At 36.6% G+C, this 20030-nt stretch overlaps 4 protein-coding genes across 4 annotated transcripts in view; all 4 read right to left on the bottom strand.

Annotated features, from left to right (window-relative positions):
- LOC117375800 (sarcoplasmic/endoplasmic reticulum calcium ATPase 2) overlaps positions 1-20030 on the bottom strand; it is a 272725-nt gene that overhangs the window by 209652 nt on the left and 43043 nt on the right. The gene's annotated exons all lie outside the window — the stretch shown is intronic.
- rad9b (RAD9 checkpoint clamp component B) lies at positions 2526-10375 on the bottom strand. The gene is made up of 11 exons (XM_033972544.1): positions 10342-10375; positions 9922-9992; positions 9718-9843; positions 9534-9639; positions 8919-9018; positions 8736-8842; positions 8057-8163; positions 6070-6134; positions 5524-5649; positions 3400-3583; positions 2526-2657 (listed from the first exon to the last, which is right to left on the bottom strand). The coding sequence occupies exons 1-11, from the start codon at positions 10373-10375 to the stop codon at positions 2526-2528; spliced, it is 1158 nt and encodes a 385-aa protein (XP_033828435.1).
- LOC129456536 (uncharacterized) lies at positions 11255-13621 on the bottom strand. The gene is made up of 5 exons (XM_055224324.1): positions 13264-13621; positions 12964-12995; positions 12173-12288; positions 11650-11776; positions 11255-11515 (listed from the first exon to the last, which is right to left on the bottom strand). The coding sequence occupies exons 1-5, from the start codon at positions 13338-13340 to the stop codon at positions 11343-11345; spliced, it is 525 nt and encodes a 174-aa protein (XP_055080299.1). The 5' UTR covers positions 13341-13621; the 3' UTR covers positions 11255-11342.
- Positions 14359-18634, bottom strand: LOC117375806 (ubiquitin-conjugating enzyme E2 G1-like). The gene is made up of 6 exons (XM_033972129.2): positions 18477-18634; positions 17168-17270; positions 16718-16815; positions 16173-16351; positions 15935-16041; positions 14359-15861 (listed from the first exon to the last, which is right to left on the bottom strand). Exons 1-5 carry the CDS (start codon positions 18517-18519, stop codon positions 15955-15957), a joined length of 510 nt encoding a protein of 169 aa, XP_033828020.1. The 5' UTR covers positions 18520-18634; the 3' UTR covers positions 14359-15861; positions 15935-15954.

Below are 20030 nucleotides of genomic sequence, written 5' to 3'. Positions count from 1 at the left end.
AGAAATTAAAGAAATGATCAGTCATGTAACTTGGTTGACATCAATATTACTAACAAACCAAGCGTCAAATTGATCCCAGTCAAACTCAAATAAAACTATTATCCGTAAGGAGCTAGGCATAGTTGATATTCAAAACTTCAAGACAAGGAAGGGACTGAGAATTATACATATGTAGTATCTTATCTAAATTAGATTGCATTAAAGTCTGGGCAAATCAAACAGACCCAGATATATTTATATTTTCTGAAAACTGGCTCTCAAAATAAGTGGTGAGGAAATCAATATTGAAAATTATAAAATTTTTCATTGTGACAGGCAATCTAAAGGAGGTGGCGTTGCCATTTATGTCAAAGATCACCTGTCTGTGGATCTTCTATTCTCCTGTTCAAAGCCTAAATATTTTGAATATCTGTTTATGTTTGTTAGTTATGCAAATGATCCTGATAAAAAAATTGGCTATTGCTGGTATTTATTGTGCCTCTTCAGCCCCTAAAAATGTTCTTAATGATCTGTTCATGATGCTTTCTAAACTGGAAAATTATGAGGCCCTGATAATGGGTGATATAAATATTAACTGGCTGGAGAAAGAGTCCAAAACTTTGACAGACCTATGCAATGGCCTCAATCTCACACAATTAATTTCTGTTCCGACTAGACCTGATCCTACAAATTTAAATAAAGGCACACTCATTGATGTAATCTTAACAAACCACATATGAGGCAAATGGTGTTTTTCCACTTGTTTTTAGTGATTTCAGCCTCTACTTTGAAACCGTTGGATCCACTATTTCTCTCTGCCCTTCGTTTTATCACAGGGGATGGATTTGAAACCCATCACTGCTTTCTCTATGAAAAAATGGGCTGGCCATCACTATCTGTTAGAAGAGAACAGCACTATATGAAATTTATCTATAAGGGACTACTTCAAAACCTGCCAGAATACCTCACTTGCTTGTTAATCATTGATACTGGAACATTTAATACCAGATCACATGACTGTATAAGTCTAAGGACGAGCCACACCAGAACTGAGACGGGAAAGAGGCTTTTAGCTATTTTGCTTCACAAAAATGAAACCCATTCCAACAAAAAGCAAAACTGGATACATTGGTGAGACAGTCGCAGAGACAAGATGGTCACAAAAAAATCCCCAGAGAATAGGATAGGATTCCTAATGTTTCATAAAGACATTTGTAAAAATGGTTATGATTCTTGAGTAATATTTTAGTAACAGGGCCCTAAATGGTTTGAATATTTGCATGCCTTTTTACACCTTACTTTTAGATATGCGTTTTTGTTATATATTCTTTAGAAGTACCAGAATGTGTGCAATAATGTTTTGTCTGCACAATACATTAACTTTAAATCATAAATCAAATGGTTAATCTTGTTCTTCAAAAACTTTTTTACACATACACTGAGTAATTATTTAGGTTGCTACTTTTTACTTGAATAATATTTTAAAGTAGCATTATTCTTGACTACAAATTTTGGCAGCTCTATCCATCTTTGACAGATAATGTATATAGTTACTCCAGACAGAAACTCCCTTGAGGACCTCAGGGACCGGCCTCCTGCTGGTGCCCAGAGTCAGGACTAAACATGGGGAATCAGCGTTGAAGTTTTATGCAGCTAAAACAGGACGTGGAACAGTCTTCCTGAAGATGTGAGACAGGCCTATACTTTGACAATGTTTAAATCCAGGCTCAAAACGGTTCTGTTTAGCTGTGCATATGACTGAAAGGTTTTTATTCTGCACTCTTCTCTTTTAATGTTAATTTTATGATGATTACTTGTGATTATTTATGTTTTGATTTTTGTGATTTTAATGCCTTTCTTATTCTGTAAAGCACTTTGAATTACCTTGTGTACGAATTGTGCTATACAAATAAACTTGCCTTGCCCTGTTCATAAATCTATGTGCAAGTGTAAGTATGTATTTGGATATGTACTGGAGAATAAAGAAAAAACCTGGTTTGTTTGCGCAGGTTTGTCATGTTGTTGAAGAGTCACATTTTTTCAAAGCAATTGTAACAACAATGTATCTGCACTGGATGGGCGTGGCTTTTCGCAGGTGAGCCAGTGTGTTTGAGTCAAGACTGCAACAAACACGTGGTTATGATAAAATGCATGTTATTTAATTACATCAATGAGGTAAAGTAGTGGTTCTCTAATGACAGGCCAGGACTAAAAGGAGGAACCTAAAGAATTTTACTGAATCCCTGACATATAACATAAGCTTTGCAACTGACAGAAATAAAGACTAAGTGTAAAGTGAACATTTTTAGTAACAATAAATATCAATTTCATGCATTTCTTTTTTTCATAAACATTAAAAGTATAAACAATATGTATAAACACTTCAAAGTTAATGTAACTGGGTCTATGCAATATAAGGTAATAGAATAATAAATCTATATTCATTCTTATGTGAACAATCTATATATAAACAAATATTAATGTCTAATGCATTCTCTCCATAAATATAACAATGTGTAATTTCAGATAAATACAGAAGATGCTGTTTAAAGCGAGGGGTTGCATGTATCTCCCTCCATCTCGTCCTCTTCATCACTGACACAGACCAGGACATAGGGTGACAGAGCAGAGTCATCCTCAGACTGAGAGGACAAAGCCTTGAACAGGAGCGAACACACCTAAAATACAAAAAAAAGAGTTAGAAAAAGAGTTAAAACTGAAGCTAAATCTTTTTGCATATTTATTATTTTTATACAAATATTTCAGCGCATTTAGTCTATTTATTTATTTTATTTAAAGTGATCATATGTTAACTTAATTGGAGGTGCAAAACCATAAGTTACCAGTACATACTACGGTTTTAAGTACACCACCTGATGTTTTGAAAAAGGGTCAATGCTTTACAAATGTAGTCAATTCATAAAGATAAACTAAGCAAAAGGAGTTATGTTTGAGGGACTACTTATCCAATTCATACACCATTACACTATTACACCACAGAATGTCTAATTAATATTTGTTAGTCTACTATAAGCCAGTATGCAGTATGAGTCAAACTTGTTCACTTGCTGACACACCTCAAAATTTTGATAACTATTTCCAGTTTGAACAAATATTGCCCACTTCCATACTATTGTAAATGTTTTTAGTGTTTATACATCACTCATTTAAATACTTTCAGTGTTCAAATTGCTTACACCAGCATCAATTTTCAAGGTAGTAACTATTGTTTTAGCCTTGTTCGAGCTGCTCCACTTCTAAGGGCAAACCGTTCTACAGACTTGAGTTTTGATGGTCACCTTGTCCGTCCCCTACTTGTCTGCATAGAGATGTTTTTGCTTTGCCAGGAATGTTCCACAGTATGACAGCGAGCATATCTATCTTATATTGTTAATTTAATAAACAAAAAGGTGTTGTTACCATAGAGGGAGCAGGGGAACAGGTCTGCTTGGGCTCCCCCTGTCCACATGGGAGGTCAGTCTGAGAGGGATGCAGCAGCAGACGGGGAGGGACAAGGATGGGGCTGCCTTGACTCGAAGCAACCAGGTCTGCTCCTGCAGAAGTGTCCTGAGGATGGACTGTTTCTATAGCTTCCACTGCAGACCTACAACATGCAACATTAATATGACTCCAAAGACTGGGTTCTATCAAGGAAAATGTTCTTTATTTGTACATGTTACTACTACATACATTTACTTTCAATGTCCTCAGGTGCGAATGAGTCAGATAATTAACATTGGCTACATAAAGTCAGGAATGTTAGGCAGGCAAGCAGCAAAACAAGTCCTTTAGTTCCCACAGAGGGTAATTTTGGTGACGAGCTGAGCTGAGCTAGCTAGCTAAATCATGATCACTGGCTGGAGGATTTTACCTGTTGTGCAATTTTTGGATCAATGGGGGAAACAAGAATGCCTAAAGGAAGCCCACTCAGGCACAGGGAGAACTTGCAAACTCCACTCAGAAAGGCCTGGCTGACCGGGAGTTGAACCTTCATGCTGTAAGGCGAGAGTGCTAACCACTGTGCTGCTAAACTAGTGCTAAAGCATTTATCCAATAAATGAAGTCCATTTGCTCTACAGTATGCACTAGTAAAAGCATATCATATTTCCTTATTTATTCCAGTGCTTGTTTTGATTGATGACTAAGGTGAATTTTATTTTATTGTTCCTTAAGAAAGACTCCTGTGCTGTATCTTGCAAAAAGTTTGTTTTATTTGCACTGGAGCAGCAACTTTTTGGCAACTAGGTCTTCATCAGGCAAATTGTTTTGATGAGCATTATTATGCATGCCCTCTCCAACGCACCTGGCTATAGAAATACAAAGAGCAAAGCAATCTCTTTATCTTAAAATTGTTCCTTTAGAGAAATTGGCCCTCTGCATTTGACCCATCTTTCAATGCTGCTGAGGCAACCTGTCACACTTGAACAGGACTCTTAGGAGCAACTAGCTGAAGGATTAGCCCATTATGCATATGTGTTTTTCCTCTCAGCTGTTTGTAGAGGAGTCCTGAAAAATGCAGATTCATTAGTGACATTAGTACTGGGTGAGGTTAACATTTGGTGACCATAGCGCTGTGTGACATCGCGCTGTGTGCACAGTCCTCGCACAGTGACTGCAGAGGCGTAGGCGTATTAGAGGATTATTCACATAGACACTTACATGCATGACCCAGTGTGCCCCAGTTATCCCTGGTACAAACATAAGGGTGGGTTGTGAAACACGATGCCCACTTAAGCAGCTAAAAACAGCCAATGAGGGCAAACTATTTTGACCACACGCCAGGACGGAGGCTCAGGTACTAAATCTCTGTGGGAACGAGACAGTAATTATATTGGACCAAAGAACAGGCTACTGTTGCTGCTGCTGGGACCTGTGATTTTGGAATGAAACACACTGTACCTGTGAAGAGATGTGGCAACAATATTATGAATATTTTGGTGCATAATTTTTAAGACAAAAATGTTTTTTTATTTGATTTGCTATTTATGTGCAATCTAATTTAAAGTGTTCCAAATTAATAGGTTTCACAGAGCGGCTTAAAGCTACCATTTTTAATTGGATTGGCTGACCCGCCCTTGTTGTATTCTCACATGTCATCACTAGATGCTCATTACTGCTGACACTATGCCACACATCTATTGGTTAAATAAAATCAGATAAACTTACAGAAAGTAGCTTTAAAACCAAACACCAAATCAGTATGCAAATAACTGCATGCTTAAAACCAGGCATTATTAAACTTATGTTGAAAATTTACCTTTACATTTACCATATCAAAATAATCTATGTATTTTATTATTTTGTATGTGTGTGTGTACACACACACAAACAGACACACAAACATATATATATATATATATATATATATATATATATATATATATAGAGAGAGAGAGAGAGAGAGAGAGAGAGAGAGAGAGAGAGAGAGAGAGAGAGAGAGAGAGAGAAATTGCATGTTGCTTCTTTCATGATTATAGAGGATATATATAATTTCAACAGCCTTATTGAGCTGTATTGCTGTTCTTCTCTGTCTTTAACTTGTACCTGGATGAAGTAGTTTGCAGAGGGGAGGCTGCGGGCTGAGAGGGGGCCCTGCCATCAAAGTCCATCAAAGTGGCCAAAACCACAGTGGCTTCCAAAACCATATCCTCAATGGAGAAGCACACGGGCCTGAGGACAGTGATCTGAATTTAGAGAAGACTGAATACACTACATTACAACATAGTCACTGTTAGTATGACTCTTTTAAAACTAGACATTTCTTTAATGCAAATATGTTAATAATAAATTTAATACAATCATTTTATAGTAGCACACCTGCTGGTCTACATGGAGTAATGAGTTTAATTTCATACTGTGGATTCTTCCATGCAAAGTCATAACATCTCCAAGCAGACAAGCAGATGGCATACCTCTGTGAGAAAAGTTACAAAGTGCACCTTTATGGCCTGAGAGCTAACCACTCTTGACGTTTGCTCATAATATGTAATTGAAAGGAAGTGTTAACAAACTATTTATATAGTCATTACTGTGTCATAGTATTGGTTTTATGAGCTTATCAGCAATATTCAAACCTAGCTCTAGACTTACTTTCCTGCTGCCCCAGAGTAAACTGACACAGGCAGACAATGTGACTCTGCAAAAGACAGTAATCCCTGAAAAAACAAAAACATTCTTTAAGCTTTGACTAATCTCACATCAAATCACTCTGGAAAGGTTTTATAATGCTCCATCATCACTTCTTCATTAGGAGGCTACAAAAAGAGATGCATTGTACGGAACCTTTTCAGTGTTCCCATTTGAAACCACGGTCTGTAATCTATCCTGTAGACCTGATTTCATGGGGCTAACTGTGGCGGGGCAGGGATAGGGCAGGCTAATGAGGATCCTCTCAGTAGGAAGTCCCACAAACAGCAAAGCATTAGGGACAGGAGCAGTGCCACTTGAAACAGGTCAAAATTATCACTGCACTGCAAGTGGTGAATACTATAGCAAAAATCACCCTGCCCATAGTAGTTAATGATGGCAAACTTGTATTTTCAAATTGTCCATATTACAGTATTTTTTAATCTAGTTTCTAGAGTTCTGTTTTGTTTCATTCACACATGTTTAAAACACAAACCGTGCATATTTAGAATTCTTCTCTGAAACTGAAAACACTCTGTTCTACCTTGTGATGTCATGCAGTAATACAGGAAATGCTCTGTTGTTTTTTTAAACACCATACACCTTCACTAGAATCATTTGGACACTTTCAACCCTGGAAGTGCCAATCTCTATAGAACAAAAGGTAAAAGGACATCACCTGGTGGAATAGAGCATTTTGAGGTAAAGGATTACTCAAGACAAATAGTAAAGGATTACTCAAACATGTGTGAATGAAACAAAATTCCAGGTATGTTTTTAATGAGGTAACAGTGTTCTACAATACAAATATACAAATAAATAAATACCACGGCTTAAAGCTTGCATCAGTCAATTTTACGTAATATAGGACCATTAATGGTGAATTCTTTATCATGATATACACTGTCTGAATACAAAGAATTCTTTTCATCTTACATGTCACCAATTGTATTCTTTTTGTAGATCACATTTTACAGCAGTATTTAGGGGCATGATTTGTTTACTAAATCAAGGAATTCATAATTTTGTGTTGTGAGATTTTTGGGTAGGCTAATTCATAAATTTACTGTGAAATTTTGTGTCCCTTTTATAATACATTGTTCATTTGTGTGTGTACTTGTTGGCTGTAATGTAATAACACTGATGTTATCTACTGATTCAATTTCCCCCAAAGTACATTGTGTGAAGTTGTAAAATTCAGCACTTAGAATAAACAAATTACCTTCGTTTTAGTCTTTTCCTGTTAACGTCACTCATCTGCTTAAAATGTTCAGTGAATGCATATTAAGTTTACCTGTCTTTAATTCCAGACTTGTCCAAAGGTTTCACTACTTACTACTGGCATGACACTTCATCATCTTGACTGTATGTATGTTTTGCATTAAAAAAAATAAAAAAAATAGTTTAATGAAAAGTTCAGAAAATCACTCCTGGTTTCATTTTTGGACCAATGTGGTGTCAGTCAACCCAAGAGCAGCTGTGGTTACAAAATAAGGTTACTATTACCAAGTGTGTGGAGATAATGTATAATCTATATAACTGTAAGCCACTTTGACCACCTAGAAAGTAATTTATTGGATACAATCATTAATATTGATGATTTCTCTTTATGAACCAGCCTCAGTACTTGCACAAAACTTTCACTGCAATGTGGAAGTCTCTGTTTGCATCTTGCAGACATATCACTATTGGCCTTAAAATAAATTGTGAAAAATAAAAATAGCTCAAGTTGTTAAAGCCATGTGCAAAAGCACATACTGTCTTCCCAATAAAGAAGAGTAATGGCTATGGGCCAAAGTTCATGTGTAAATGATCTGGGTAGCTGAATACTGTGGCGTTAAGGTCATGGAAGGAACACTTTATCAAATGCACGCTCCACGGAAACTTCAGTCACATTCAAAATGCAGCGTCATGTGACTGGATGAACACAGAATATAAAAATAGACCTCACCCGCAGATCCTTTAGACAGAAAGTTATGTCCGACTCCACTCCGACCTGGAAGTAATCAAACTCGTCTGGGTGTAAGGACATCTCTGTGTGCATCATCTTCATGTGATCTGACATACAAGCACCGTATGTTTAGTGTCACATAGGTTAGTGGCATATGTCACTATGGTATACTGGTAGAGGATTTATTAATGGTACTCTTCTGATTGCTATTTTACTACTTTTAAGTTGAATAATGCAAATAGTTAAAGTCGAACTGAACACTAAATCAACTTTTTTGCAACTTTTTAATAGCATTGTTTACTGTTCCTAACTAGGTCAATTTGCAGCTTCGTGGTCAAAACGTGTGTGCTGCCTCCAGTGGCCACTGCAATTTCAAGTACTATGTGACATCACACAGAACTGTCCTGATTACAGCCAGCTGTTTCTGATTACAAACACCTGGCTTCAGGGGAGGAGTTTGAAGTGTTCAACCAATCACACTGTCCAGACCCTGCCCCTCCTCCCCCCTCACTCTTTTCTTTAGTCCTCCAGGTATTTCCCAGTTTTGCAGCTCTATCTGCAGTGTTGCAGTGTTTAGGTGTTAATTCTCAATTTGTATGTGTGATTTGTTGCAAAAAAAAAAGACTAATAGAACTACTAAGACTAAATTGGTCCTTTAAAGACTGTAACATTTACTTACTATTCCCTCCTTCATAATAATTCCTCAGACTGATTTTTCCAGAAGATATTGACAATGTGATTTCCTCTTGGGAGACTGGGAAATGCATCACCATGTCACTAAGGAGCCTATCACAGAACACATAGAAAACTGCATTATTACGTGAACATAAAATATATGGAGATGATGGAGGTATGTATTGACTTGGCTGGAGCTTTGAGGACGTTGGGGCAGAGGTGTGAGGCAAATACAGCCTGCAGAGCATCACTCTCCTGAAAACGCAGATTGTGAGTTTTGACAATCCCTGTAACAGAAACAGGACAGTGCCACCTAGTGCTGAAAGTATATAACAACATGGCAGATGTAAAATACAGTAATAGGCATAAATAATGAGGTATGAAGAACAGTACTAAATAAAATATTTGGAAGGGATTTAAAAATATATATACATAAAAATACAAAAATAATGGGCAAGGGGTCATCAAATCCTTTTTTTGCTTTTCTTTCTTCTTCTGTGTTAACCAGTGCTGACAAAGCCATAATAAAAGTTTGAAAAATAATTTAATGTACCCGATTTAATATATTATTTTAAAGCAAATAAGTCTTGATTTGGTGTCAGTTTATTCTATTACAGTCTACAAATGAATGCACAATTTCTGTTTACTTCTTCCTATTGTGTTTTATTTACTATTTTCATGGTCACAAAAGGCAAATGATAAAGGCTGCAATTACACAAATAGAGCACTATAAAGAATGCTCTTTATGTTAAATGTAATCACTAATCACAATCACAATTTTGCTTGATGTTGTCAGCCTTACCATGTTTGCATAAGAACTTAATTTTCACCAGGTCATCTTCAGTGGAGAGTTGACAGTGCTCCACAGTGCGCTCAATGGAGGGCAGTCGAAAAAGAGGCAGTATGGACTACAGACAGTTAGAAAAAAAGGTTTAGAAATCAATTATATTATTATTTTAGAGTGTAATCGTTGACTGTGGTGGTACCTTTGAGTGTAGTTTACATTTGATGGGTTCACTGCCCTTGTCTGTGTTATATTGGTGAAAGAACAGTGATGAGAAGAAGAAACAGGAGTAGGCTGAGTGGGCAGAGTTCACTGACCTCAGGGCCAGCTAATATGAAAAACATATCACAGGGTTAGTTAGACTTAGCGCATCATAGAAGTTAGTTTTTCTTTGATGAATACTTGCCCCTTTGGCCATTGGGTCCAACCACAGCTCATCTCCCAGACGTGCCAGGGCATGGATAGCCCTCCCAAATGCTATAGTAGTCACCCACCCACACACACAGACACACACACAGACACACATACACACACCAATTGTTTTTTTGTTTGTTTTTTTCCCCACAAAAATTACAATAAATACCAAATAAATAAATAAACCCATATTCCATATTATTGTAGGTATCGATGAAATGTTGTTTAACTATGCATCATCTTGTTAAATGAAAGAGACCACAGCTTAGCTTCCATTTAATTAGTAGTTTGATAAAGACTAGTTTATCACTGCTCAATCGTTTTTGGCTAATGGTAGCAAAAACTACCTTGTAAAACAAAACAAAACAAAAACACTGCATTGGTTAATAACATGTTTAAGGTTTAACCTTGCCTTTAACGCAGTTTCCTTCAACGATACAGTTCATTTTGAAAGGTAGCAAACTTGTCAGTTAGGCTAGCACTAGCTCTCCAGAGCTAATGAGCCAAACCAGAGGATTTCACACAGGCCTCGTCAAAATGATACGATGTGATTTGTACAGCAGGCTAGGATAAAATATGATTGCGTTAGCTGTAAAATAACAAAAATAGACTCAATTAAATTAAAAGTGTATTTTCTTTAAATGAATTTACATGAATATAATGTTTTTTAACTGAGAGACCTGTCCACAAAGGAGTTAAATACAATTATTACAGTATTACTATTAAATAAATGTATTATTACTATAATATTATATTATACTGCTAGGTTAGTTTGTAAAAATGCAATTAACCTTATGACCTTATGACAGGGCTAAGGGGTGAGACTGAAACATGGTGACCAATAATAATTAATAATGTTAATAATACAGAATTGTGCATCATAACTCAAAATTTTAAGTTTTTAATCTTGTGTTGCCTAATTAAATAGGTCCCTATTAAACTATGGTAGGTCTTCATGTCACATAGGTGGGTGTACAACGCCCCTTATAACAAAAGAAGAGTGTAGACAGTGTTAAATATTAGGCCAATAAGCTACTGTCATCACTTCAGTCTTTATAATGCACTGTGCGCTATAGCTGAAAAGTTGCACTGGGAAACTTTTCTGATGATAGGTTCACTATACCTATTTGGCTTGTTTGGAATATTCAGCAGTATATCATTAAAGATAGACTATCCATCTAACATTTAGTCTGTTTAATTACAGTTGTTTTTATTGCTCAAAAATACTTTTTTTTTTAACTGTGAGCAGGGTCACCTAGTGTCCACGGATTTGACTTGCAACCTGGCCTGGTGGTGTTATCTGCTTGTCTCCATGGAGACAGATAACATTAATGGAACAATACAGACAAAGCAATGACATCTCCATGGAAACACCAGAAAAGTTGCATAGTGCATCTTTAATTTATAAAGTCATCATCGGTTGACTATTTTGGGAAGTCTAATGTTGGGATGAGTGATTGTGCTGCTCTTCCGTCTTCCTTGTGACTTGGCTCTTGCCCCTTCTTTATCTGATGATTCTTGTCTGAATTTCTGATTTTGTTTAAGCTGAAGATCTCCACATCTCCTCCTGCTGACTGGGATCTGACCTGGGTGATAAAACCACAATGTGAGAAGAAGAGAGAACCTTAGGGAATTGTGAAAGTAGTAGTAGTAGTAGTAGTAGTAGTAGTAGTAGTAGTATCAGTAGTAGTATCAGTAGTAGTAGTAGTGTATAGCAGACCTGACTGTAGACAGCTGTGTAGAACATTGAGGTAGTGCTGCTTCATCTGCCGCCTCATCTGCTCAGTGCTGTAGATGTTGGTGATACTTTGGAGATACCGCCTTTGTCCGGCCGTGAGATTAGGGTGCTATTTAACACATTTTATCATTAAACCATATGAAATTACAAAATATAATTACATTTTCAAAATTATTATTGCTACTTTTTACTCCGTATTGTATTTTTATTTATTTACTAGCTTCAAGCACTCATCAATTTCAGCATAAATCTCTTCGGTCTTTTGTCTGGCAGCACTGACTTAAACATTCTTACATATTCTTCTTGTATATTCACTATCTCAAGCCGAAACCAAAAATGGCCTTTGACTGACCCAGAACATCCTGCATAAATCTGCAATGATGTAATAATTCCCCTTCTCTTGACATATCCATTTTTATTTCTGATAACAAAAAAACATTTTAGCCTTCATTCCATTGAGCATGTACCACATTTATCTTGAGGCGAGACAGCATAACATTTTTACCTGTAGGAAAGGTGCAGTTGTCATGTATTTGGGAAAGTAGAATGGTTTGTTTCCTGATAAGATGCTGATGGGAGTATCATTCTTTCTCACTCGCTGATAAGGTCCAAACTCACAACCTGCATAAACTGACCAATCATTAGCAGGATTAACACCAGCAAATTCATGTTATATTTATTTTACCTCATTGCACATCTTAATTGTTCATTTACGTGAGAATGTTATAGCTGAATTGCTGGAGGGCTCTAACTCTACCAGCAGAACTGAGCAGGCCTTTAATTCAATAGAAAATAAATATGCTGAAAATATGTTTAGTGGTGGGTAATACTCAGTTACCTTTACATGAGTAACGTTTTAAAGAATTGTACTTTTCAGAGTACTTTTCTAGCAGCATACTTTTACTCTTAGTTGACTAATAGTAACAATACTCTTACTTGCATAATAGTTTTGGTTACTCTTCCCCCTGTGAGTAAGTCTAGGTCACAAAAGCTTCATTTTGACTGTATGAAATTATTTGAACATTTGTTTTTCTTGCATTGCTCCTTCAGATATAATTTTTTTATTATTATTATGTGCTTCCTTTTTTGAAAATACCAGATTTTGTGTATTATTTTATGTTTTCGCATAACGTTACTCTTACTTGAGTAAAGTTTTTGGCTACTTTAACCACCTTAGAATATGTTTTATATGTCATTTTACCATTGGGGTCAAAGACAAATTGATAAAAACAGCAACCTTCCCTAATTAGAATGACTTATAATTATGTAACATTATTAAAATAGCCTCAAACTCACCATTTGAAATGTAACTGCTGATCTCAGAAGACCTGTTGACAAAAACATTTTAAATCAAGCAAAAAAAAAAAAAAAAAAAAAAAAAAAAAAAAAAAAAATATATATATATATATATATATATATATATATATATATATATATATATATATATATATATATATATATATATATATATATATATATATATATATATATATATATATATATATATATATATATATATATATATATATATATATAAAAAAGAATAAATAAATTAAAACAGCCAGACAAACAGCCAGATTTGTTGTTTGCTCTCACCTGGTCAATGGTCTATCTTCACATTGCACCCCTTTGTCTTTTGTTAGGCTCTCAACAAAAGTCACCTGTTTCTTCATAATAAAAAGATTGTATATTCCCAGTGGAGAGATGGTTATCTATTTTGTGTTATGAAGTCTGCACAGTGTCACAGCCAGATCGACCCACAAGTGTGAAACCAAACCAGGCCTGAAACCAGATCCTAATCCAGGGCATCGCATTACAGTGCAGGGGTCCATGTGCTTTAACCTAATGTGTGTTCTCATACAATATGTATCAGGAAAACAAAACTACAGATGGGTACAGTGGCCAATTATATTGTGCAAGTAAGTACTGTAGTTTTTAAAAGTTAAGTAGAAGTTCAAAGCATATCAAAATGAATGACTGTATGACCTGCAATTAAGTAAACCTTGCATTTCCTTTTGGATCACTACAGTGTTTATCTATAAGCAGAAATTTAAAGTGTTTAATTCTGATACTTCCAAAAAATAGTGTATAAGTTAAGATGATAAACAAAGTGGTTGAATCCAGACTGTTGTTGTGTTCTTGTGCAAGACAATTGACCCTACCTATGTGAATGTGTCATAAACTGCCCCAGAGCTATAAAAGTAGCTTTAAGACTAAATAATTCAACCCATTTTTTTTCTCAATAATCAAGTACAAGTGAACATCAGCTTTTATTCTTTGAAGCACAAGCAGTGAAACGTACTGTTATTATCCACCCCAAAACCCAAGATGGGTAGTACTCAGTTACATTTACCTGAGTCACTATATGAAGAATTTGTACTTTTCTAGCAGCATACTTTTACTCATACTTGACTTTTTTAAAAAGTAACATTACTTATTTTAAAAATTTGAAGTACAGTAAAAAAAAAAAAAAAGTGGTTATTCTTTTCAGTGAGTAGGTCTACAAATGACAAAGGTTTTATGAAATTAATATTTGTGTTTCTTGCACTGGTGCTTCAGATTTTGTGCATTATTTTTGTTTTGTTCTATAAATTATATTATATAAATAAATTATATTACCGTCAAATTATAATTCAGATGTTTTGGCTACTCTACCACCTCTGCTCAAAGCAAAACAATAAGCAGTTTAAATCTTAGTTTACACACTTTATTGAGCATCATGTCCAATATGCATTGCATCAACACAAAATGAAAAATAAAACAAACAACCAAACATAAAAATAATAATGGCGTTAGAGTGGATTTCCTGGAGCCACCATTTTGTATTTTGAGCGTATTGCTTTATGACATTTCAGAATGCACTGAATTTGTGCAAAAACAGTGAACACCGGTCAGAGGAGGTCATGGTAAAGATCTGAGAAACCTAACGTAATGTCTTAATGCACAAAAGACTTCAAACCATGATTAGCCTACCCAAACCTGATTGCATGCGCCATAAATCCACTCTTGAATGTTGAAAATCTATGTCCAAAATATTTTAATACTAACAAAGTGACTAAATGATTGAATCCACCCAAACACATTTGTCATCATTTAAAAATATTACGTTGAATGGTAATACATATATTTATATTAATATTTTAAGTGTCTATGAGGAATTCCAATTTAGTGAAAGCCAAAATAAAATGGAGAGAAAGAAACTACCCAATGTCCTAAAACCCACAAGTGACTTACATTGACTCACTGATAGGTGTGCCACAACAAAACGATTACCCTAAATCTACTGTGGAAATCCATATCCCCCCATGTTGTATTGAAAAACCTATGATCTAGACTTGTTTGAGAAGAGGTATAAGCGAAGAGATGGCAGTTCACCAGTATGCGACATGTTCACAGCTTAGCAAATTCACAGACTGTTTTTGGTTGTTGATGGTTTGTGTTTGATATATTAGAGTAAGTACTGGACAGCGGTTGGTCTCAATAAGTGACACTAATGGGGAGTTGGTTATTCCTGAGAAGTTGGCACAGTTCTCCTGTTATCCATTTAACACTGGTGCAAATCAAGTGAAAATAAATCATGATTCAAAACTACTGGGAAGCCATTCAATTTAAACCAAACAGTTTCATGCATGGAATATGCCATTACATTAATGATGTGCACCAGTGTCTTTATGCCAACAGGAAGCCGATTCTCAGAAAACAGTGTGAAGACAAAGTCCCTTTAAACAGGTGCCAATGATACTAGAGCCGATATGAGGAGGTGAGGCCAGAGAAGACAGCCAGACAGAGCGACAGTGTTCAAGAGAATGATCCAGATGACTGCTGTGGAGTGAAAACGCAGAGAGAAGGACAAGGGATGACCTATCAACAACAGCCTCTCGTTTTACACAATCTTGACCCTAAATTGCATAAGAAACCTGGTATAAAGTAGAAACTGTTCAGCAGCAGATAAAAAAGCAAGTCATTTACAGTAGTGACATATCTTACATCATTAATTTTTCAAAATAAATAAAATTAAATATACAATTCCAGGAAGGAAAACAGGTAAATTTCGCTGGTAGGGATCTCAAATTGGCTCATCTTGCGGAAAATGACAACCGTTCACAGAAAAGTGGTTGAAGCCAACCAATTCCTTTGACTGGCAAAACAAGGGGCAAAGGCTTGAAATTTTCCTTCTGAAGGCATTTCCTTAAACTGAAAGAAAACAGTCTTATAAAGCACATGTCTGAGGCAGAGAAGCTGCTGCTTTTGGAGACAATGAACTTACCCTGGAATTTACAGCTGATTCTAGTCAAATGCCATCTCTTGACTTTTTCTTACGCAGCGTGCCACTTTCCTCTTGAACTCACCGTTAGGGTCCTCCCTCCACTCTTTCTGTAAACAGTACCAGGCAGACAAGTGTGAATGAAGTAAAATCTGAGGGTGTGTTTCAAATGTGCAGTATATAAGTCCCCTTTAAGAAATATATATTAGCTTAAGAAAACTATAATTTTTGCTCCACTTACAGCTGCGTCCACATTGGCTGGTGAGTCGCTGTTGGGGTCTGCGAGCATGGAGATGACACTGATCATGATTGTCTCTACTGTGTGAATGGGGAGCCAGCGCTCCTCTGGCTTTTCATAGCCAAACTTATCCTCCCCAGGCTCATGCAGGATAGAAATGCACACATCTCCATTCTTTGCAACTGTGAAAAAAAATATTAAAATGATACATTTATATACCATTGGGAAGGAGTCAGCAATGGAACATTCTGCGTAACATGAGTGATGGGCAAAATTAACCAATGACAAGTGTGAACTCTGATGAAGCAGAGCTGTAAATACAAAAAAAAGCCATATTGTCAGCCTCTGTAGTTAAACAGTCACATCCATCATGTTCATGTGTCTTTTTGGTTTGGTTGGATGTTTAAGTTGCCACATTTAGTTTAGTCTTGCCCAATAATGACAAAATGCAAATCTGGCGGCAGGTATCAAACTACCCAACTTTGGTGGGCAAATAAGCAAGCTCATGTAAACCTTGGCGTCACTAAGAGCGGAAAAGACAGACTTACCATTCGGGTGCCAGATTTCCGTGATAAATTTCATCTTTGGAGGCCGTAGTGGATAGTCATAAGGAAAAGTGAGATACGCTTTGAAGAAACCTCCTTCACTGTAACATAAATAGAAAACATATTGTCTTGAAGATATAGTGCATAGATGCATAGCAACATTTATTTCTATATCATTTTATTTTTGTTGTTTGTCTATTAGTATAGCCACAGTTGGTGATGCTGTATCAATATCAAAAACAGAATGCTTGGTGTTCATGACATTATCTTATACTTTAAAATAGAAAACTGAAACTAGTTTCATTTCATAAAAACTGTACTCAGTGGTTTATTTTTTCAAATGGTTTGTTTCTTTCAAAGTAGTGATCATTGATCATATGCTGTTGATTAGCAGATTTTTATTTTCACACCATGATGTTTTTTTTGGAGTTAGGAGTAAATGATGACACTTACAAGAGGGTGTCCTGTGGACCAATGATCACGACCTCCCATTTGTAGATATCGTCGTCATCTATGAGACCAGCTGAAAAGCCCTCCACAGGGTTCTTGTTGAGCTCTAGGACAAAATTTGAAGGATGAAAAACAACATGGACAGGGGACATTGCGAAGTACTAAGCAAAGTGCCATGCTTAAAAACATATCTATATACTTTTTTCCCCTCCTATTGATTGATCTTGATTTTCAAAGACACAAAAAGTACTCAAATTTCATCTTCCAAAGTTCAAACTCTGACCCAAACCACATGCCTTTATTAACAGAGACTTTTGCATTTATGGGCTAATATCAAGGAAAAAAATAAGATGGGGCACATCCTTTATTAACTAAAATGATTAGTTAAACAATAATTTTGTCAAAGGAAACACAATAAAAGATGGATGTGCCATGAGCTCCTCCGGTGGTCCCACCAGAGGAGCTGGAGGACGTGTCCGGGGTGAGGGAAGTCTGGGAGTCCCTGCTTAGACTGCTGCCCCCGCGAACCGGCCCCGGATAAGCGGAAGAAAATGGATGGATGGATGTGCCATGAGCTTAGAACATAAAATTACATTTGTTGTTTTTGATCGACAATTAAAGTAGTACATTTTAGAACAATTTTGCTATCTGAATCCTCATTCTAACTATTCTTTTATGCAAACAAAGATAAGAAGATATAAAGGCCATGCGACGCTTGTGCAGATGAAAGTATATATGCTGTCAGAGCCAATAACCTGAAAGTACGTGTTCAAAATACAGCCACGACAGCAAAGAGTTTCATTACTTTGATTTGAGCACTAAATCTGGGCCAGATGACAGCGAGCGAGAGACGTGTCCCCAAAATGTTTGGCCAGACAACGATTTAACCATTTCATACGAGTCCATATTCAATCCTGCTACTTTTAATCTACCGAAAATACAGTAAAATAAGCGATTAACGAGGCAGAAAGCTTAAAGTCGTGAGATAGAGACTAGATTGATTATTCCTTTGTTCCTTTGGCTCAGTAACGCCGAACTTGCCACAATCTAAAGCGACATTACCTTACATTATTGACTCTATACTGTAACAAATAAGAGATGCGGTATTATCGTAAGGCATAAACTTGACTAAAGGTGTATCAAATCGCTACGCTAACAATAAACAGTGAATGCAGTGTGAAAGAAGTCGCTTTTGCTGGGGAGCCTATGGCGTAAACAGAGCTGCGCCGAGCTAAGAAAAGCTAACGGAGGCGGACAGCTAAGCAGCTTTCAAATCGACCTTTTGGGGCTCAGGGCGAGCTGTGGACATTACCTGCCAATTGTTTTCGAAGAAGTAGCGCTGATTGTTCGGTCATGGTACGTGGACGTGAATTGAAACACTTTGTACCGACAAATGGTGCCCGAAAACAAAGCTAACGACGCTGCGCTGCTGTGCCTCTGTTTTGACACAAGGTTCAGCTGCTGGCTTTAGTTCTGCGCATGCGCTGCTGTAATTGTGTTCAGCCTGTGCTTTATGGACTCATATGAACTCAAATGACTTTACACTGCTTTTGTTTGTCTGTCTGCATCTGTCTGTATACTTCTGCCTATCTGTTCCTGTCTGTATGCTAAGTCTGCCTGCTCCTCTCTGTCTGTATGCACCTGTTTATATACTCCTGTCTGTATATTCCTATCTGTATGCTCCTGGACATGTCTGTCTGCACCTGTCTGTATGCTCCTGTCTGCCTGCCTGCACGCTCCTGTCTGCCTGCCTGCACGTGTCTGTATACTCCTGTCTGTATACTGCTGTCTGTATGTCCCTGTTTGTCTGTTCCTGTCTGCATACTCCTGTCTGTATGTCCCTGTTTGTCTGTTCCTGTCTCCATACTCCTGTCTGTATGTCCCTGTTTGTCTGCTCTTGTCTGTACCTGTCTCCACCTGTCTGTATATTCCTCCCTGTCTGCTCCTGCTGTATGCACCTGTCTGTCATCCTGTTGATGATATTCCTACAGTTTGATGGCAATCCATCAAAAATGGGCTAAAACGTGCCTGTAATATCTTGGTTGAGGTTTAACTATTGCAGAGAAGGTGAATGCACTGTAACTGAATGTGAATAAGCCCAAAATGACGAACAACTGTACTTTTTACTGTGAGTTAAAAAATCCTCCACATTCATAACCCCCCAAAAGAGTGACACAATTTCCAAGTCTGAAAAACTTTTGATAACTTAGTCAAGCTGATGCTAAATGCAACCCTTTGAATGATTCACTGTATTGACCAGCTGTCTGTGTCCCTCAACTTCTGGTTCATACATTTGATATTTGCATATCTCTGTTTTATGTATCATGCACATCTACTATTAGGTTTACTCATTTCTGTCTCTTTTGGAAAAGACAATACCTACAAAAAACATATACCCGGTAAATAAAATGTATTTTAAAAATCCAGCCTCTTGTGACATTGCTTGCTATTGACCAGAGGTAAAATAAATAAATAAATAAAAAAATTAATAAAAAAATCACCTAGACCGAGCAGCACTACTGCCTTGGGAAGGAACTACTTTAGTCAATAATAGTAATAGGAGTAATATTTTACAAGCAGATTTTTCTTTCCCACAATTTGAAATAATATTAATACAGTACTGATTGCAGAATTCATATTTGAGTATTCAGTTGCAATACTGCTTCAGTACTGTGACAAAATTTCACATTTTGTATGCCACAAAATAAGAATTTAATCAGAGCATGGAAGTATAATAAATCTTATTATAGATCCATGAATCAGAGTGCAAAGTTGCACTGCAGCAAATGAACACAAGATGCCTTCACGTCCACCAGACAAAAATGGAGCATGAACACATCAGCAACGCTAAGAATATATTTTAAAT

This window comes from Periophthalmus magnuspinnatus, chromosome 9 (assembly GCF_009829125.3).
Source record: "Periophthalmus magnuspinnatus isolate fPerMag1 chromosome 9, fPerMag1.2.pri, whole genome shotgun sequence".
In the NCBI taxonomy this organism is placed as follows: domain Eukaryota; kingdom Metazoa; phylum Chordata; class Actinopteri; order Gobiiformes; family Gobiidae; genus Periophthalmus; species Periophthalmus magnuspinnatus.
This window is presented reverse-complemented; position numbering and strand designations above follow the sequence as displayed.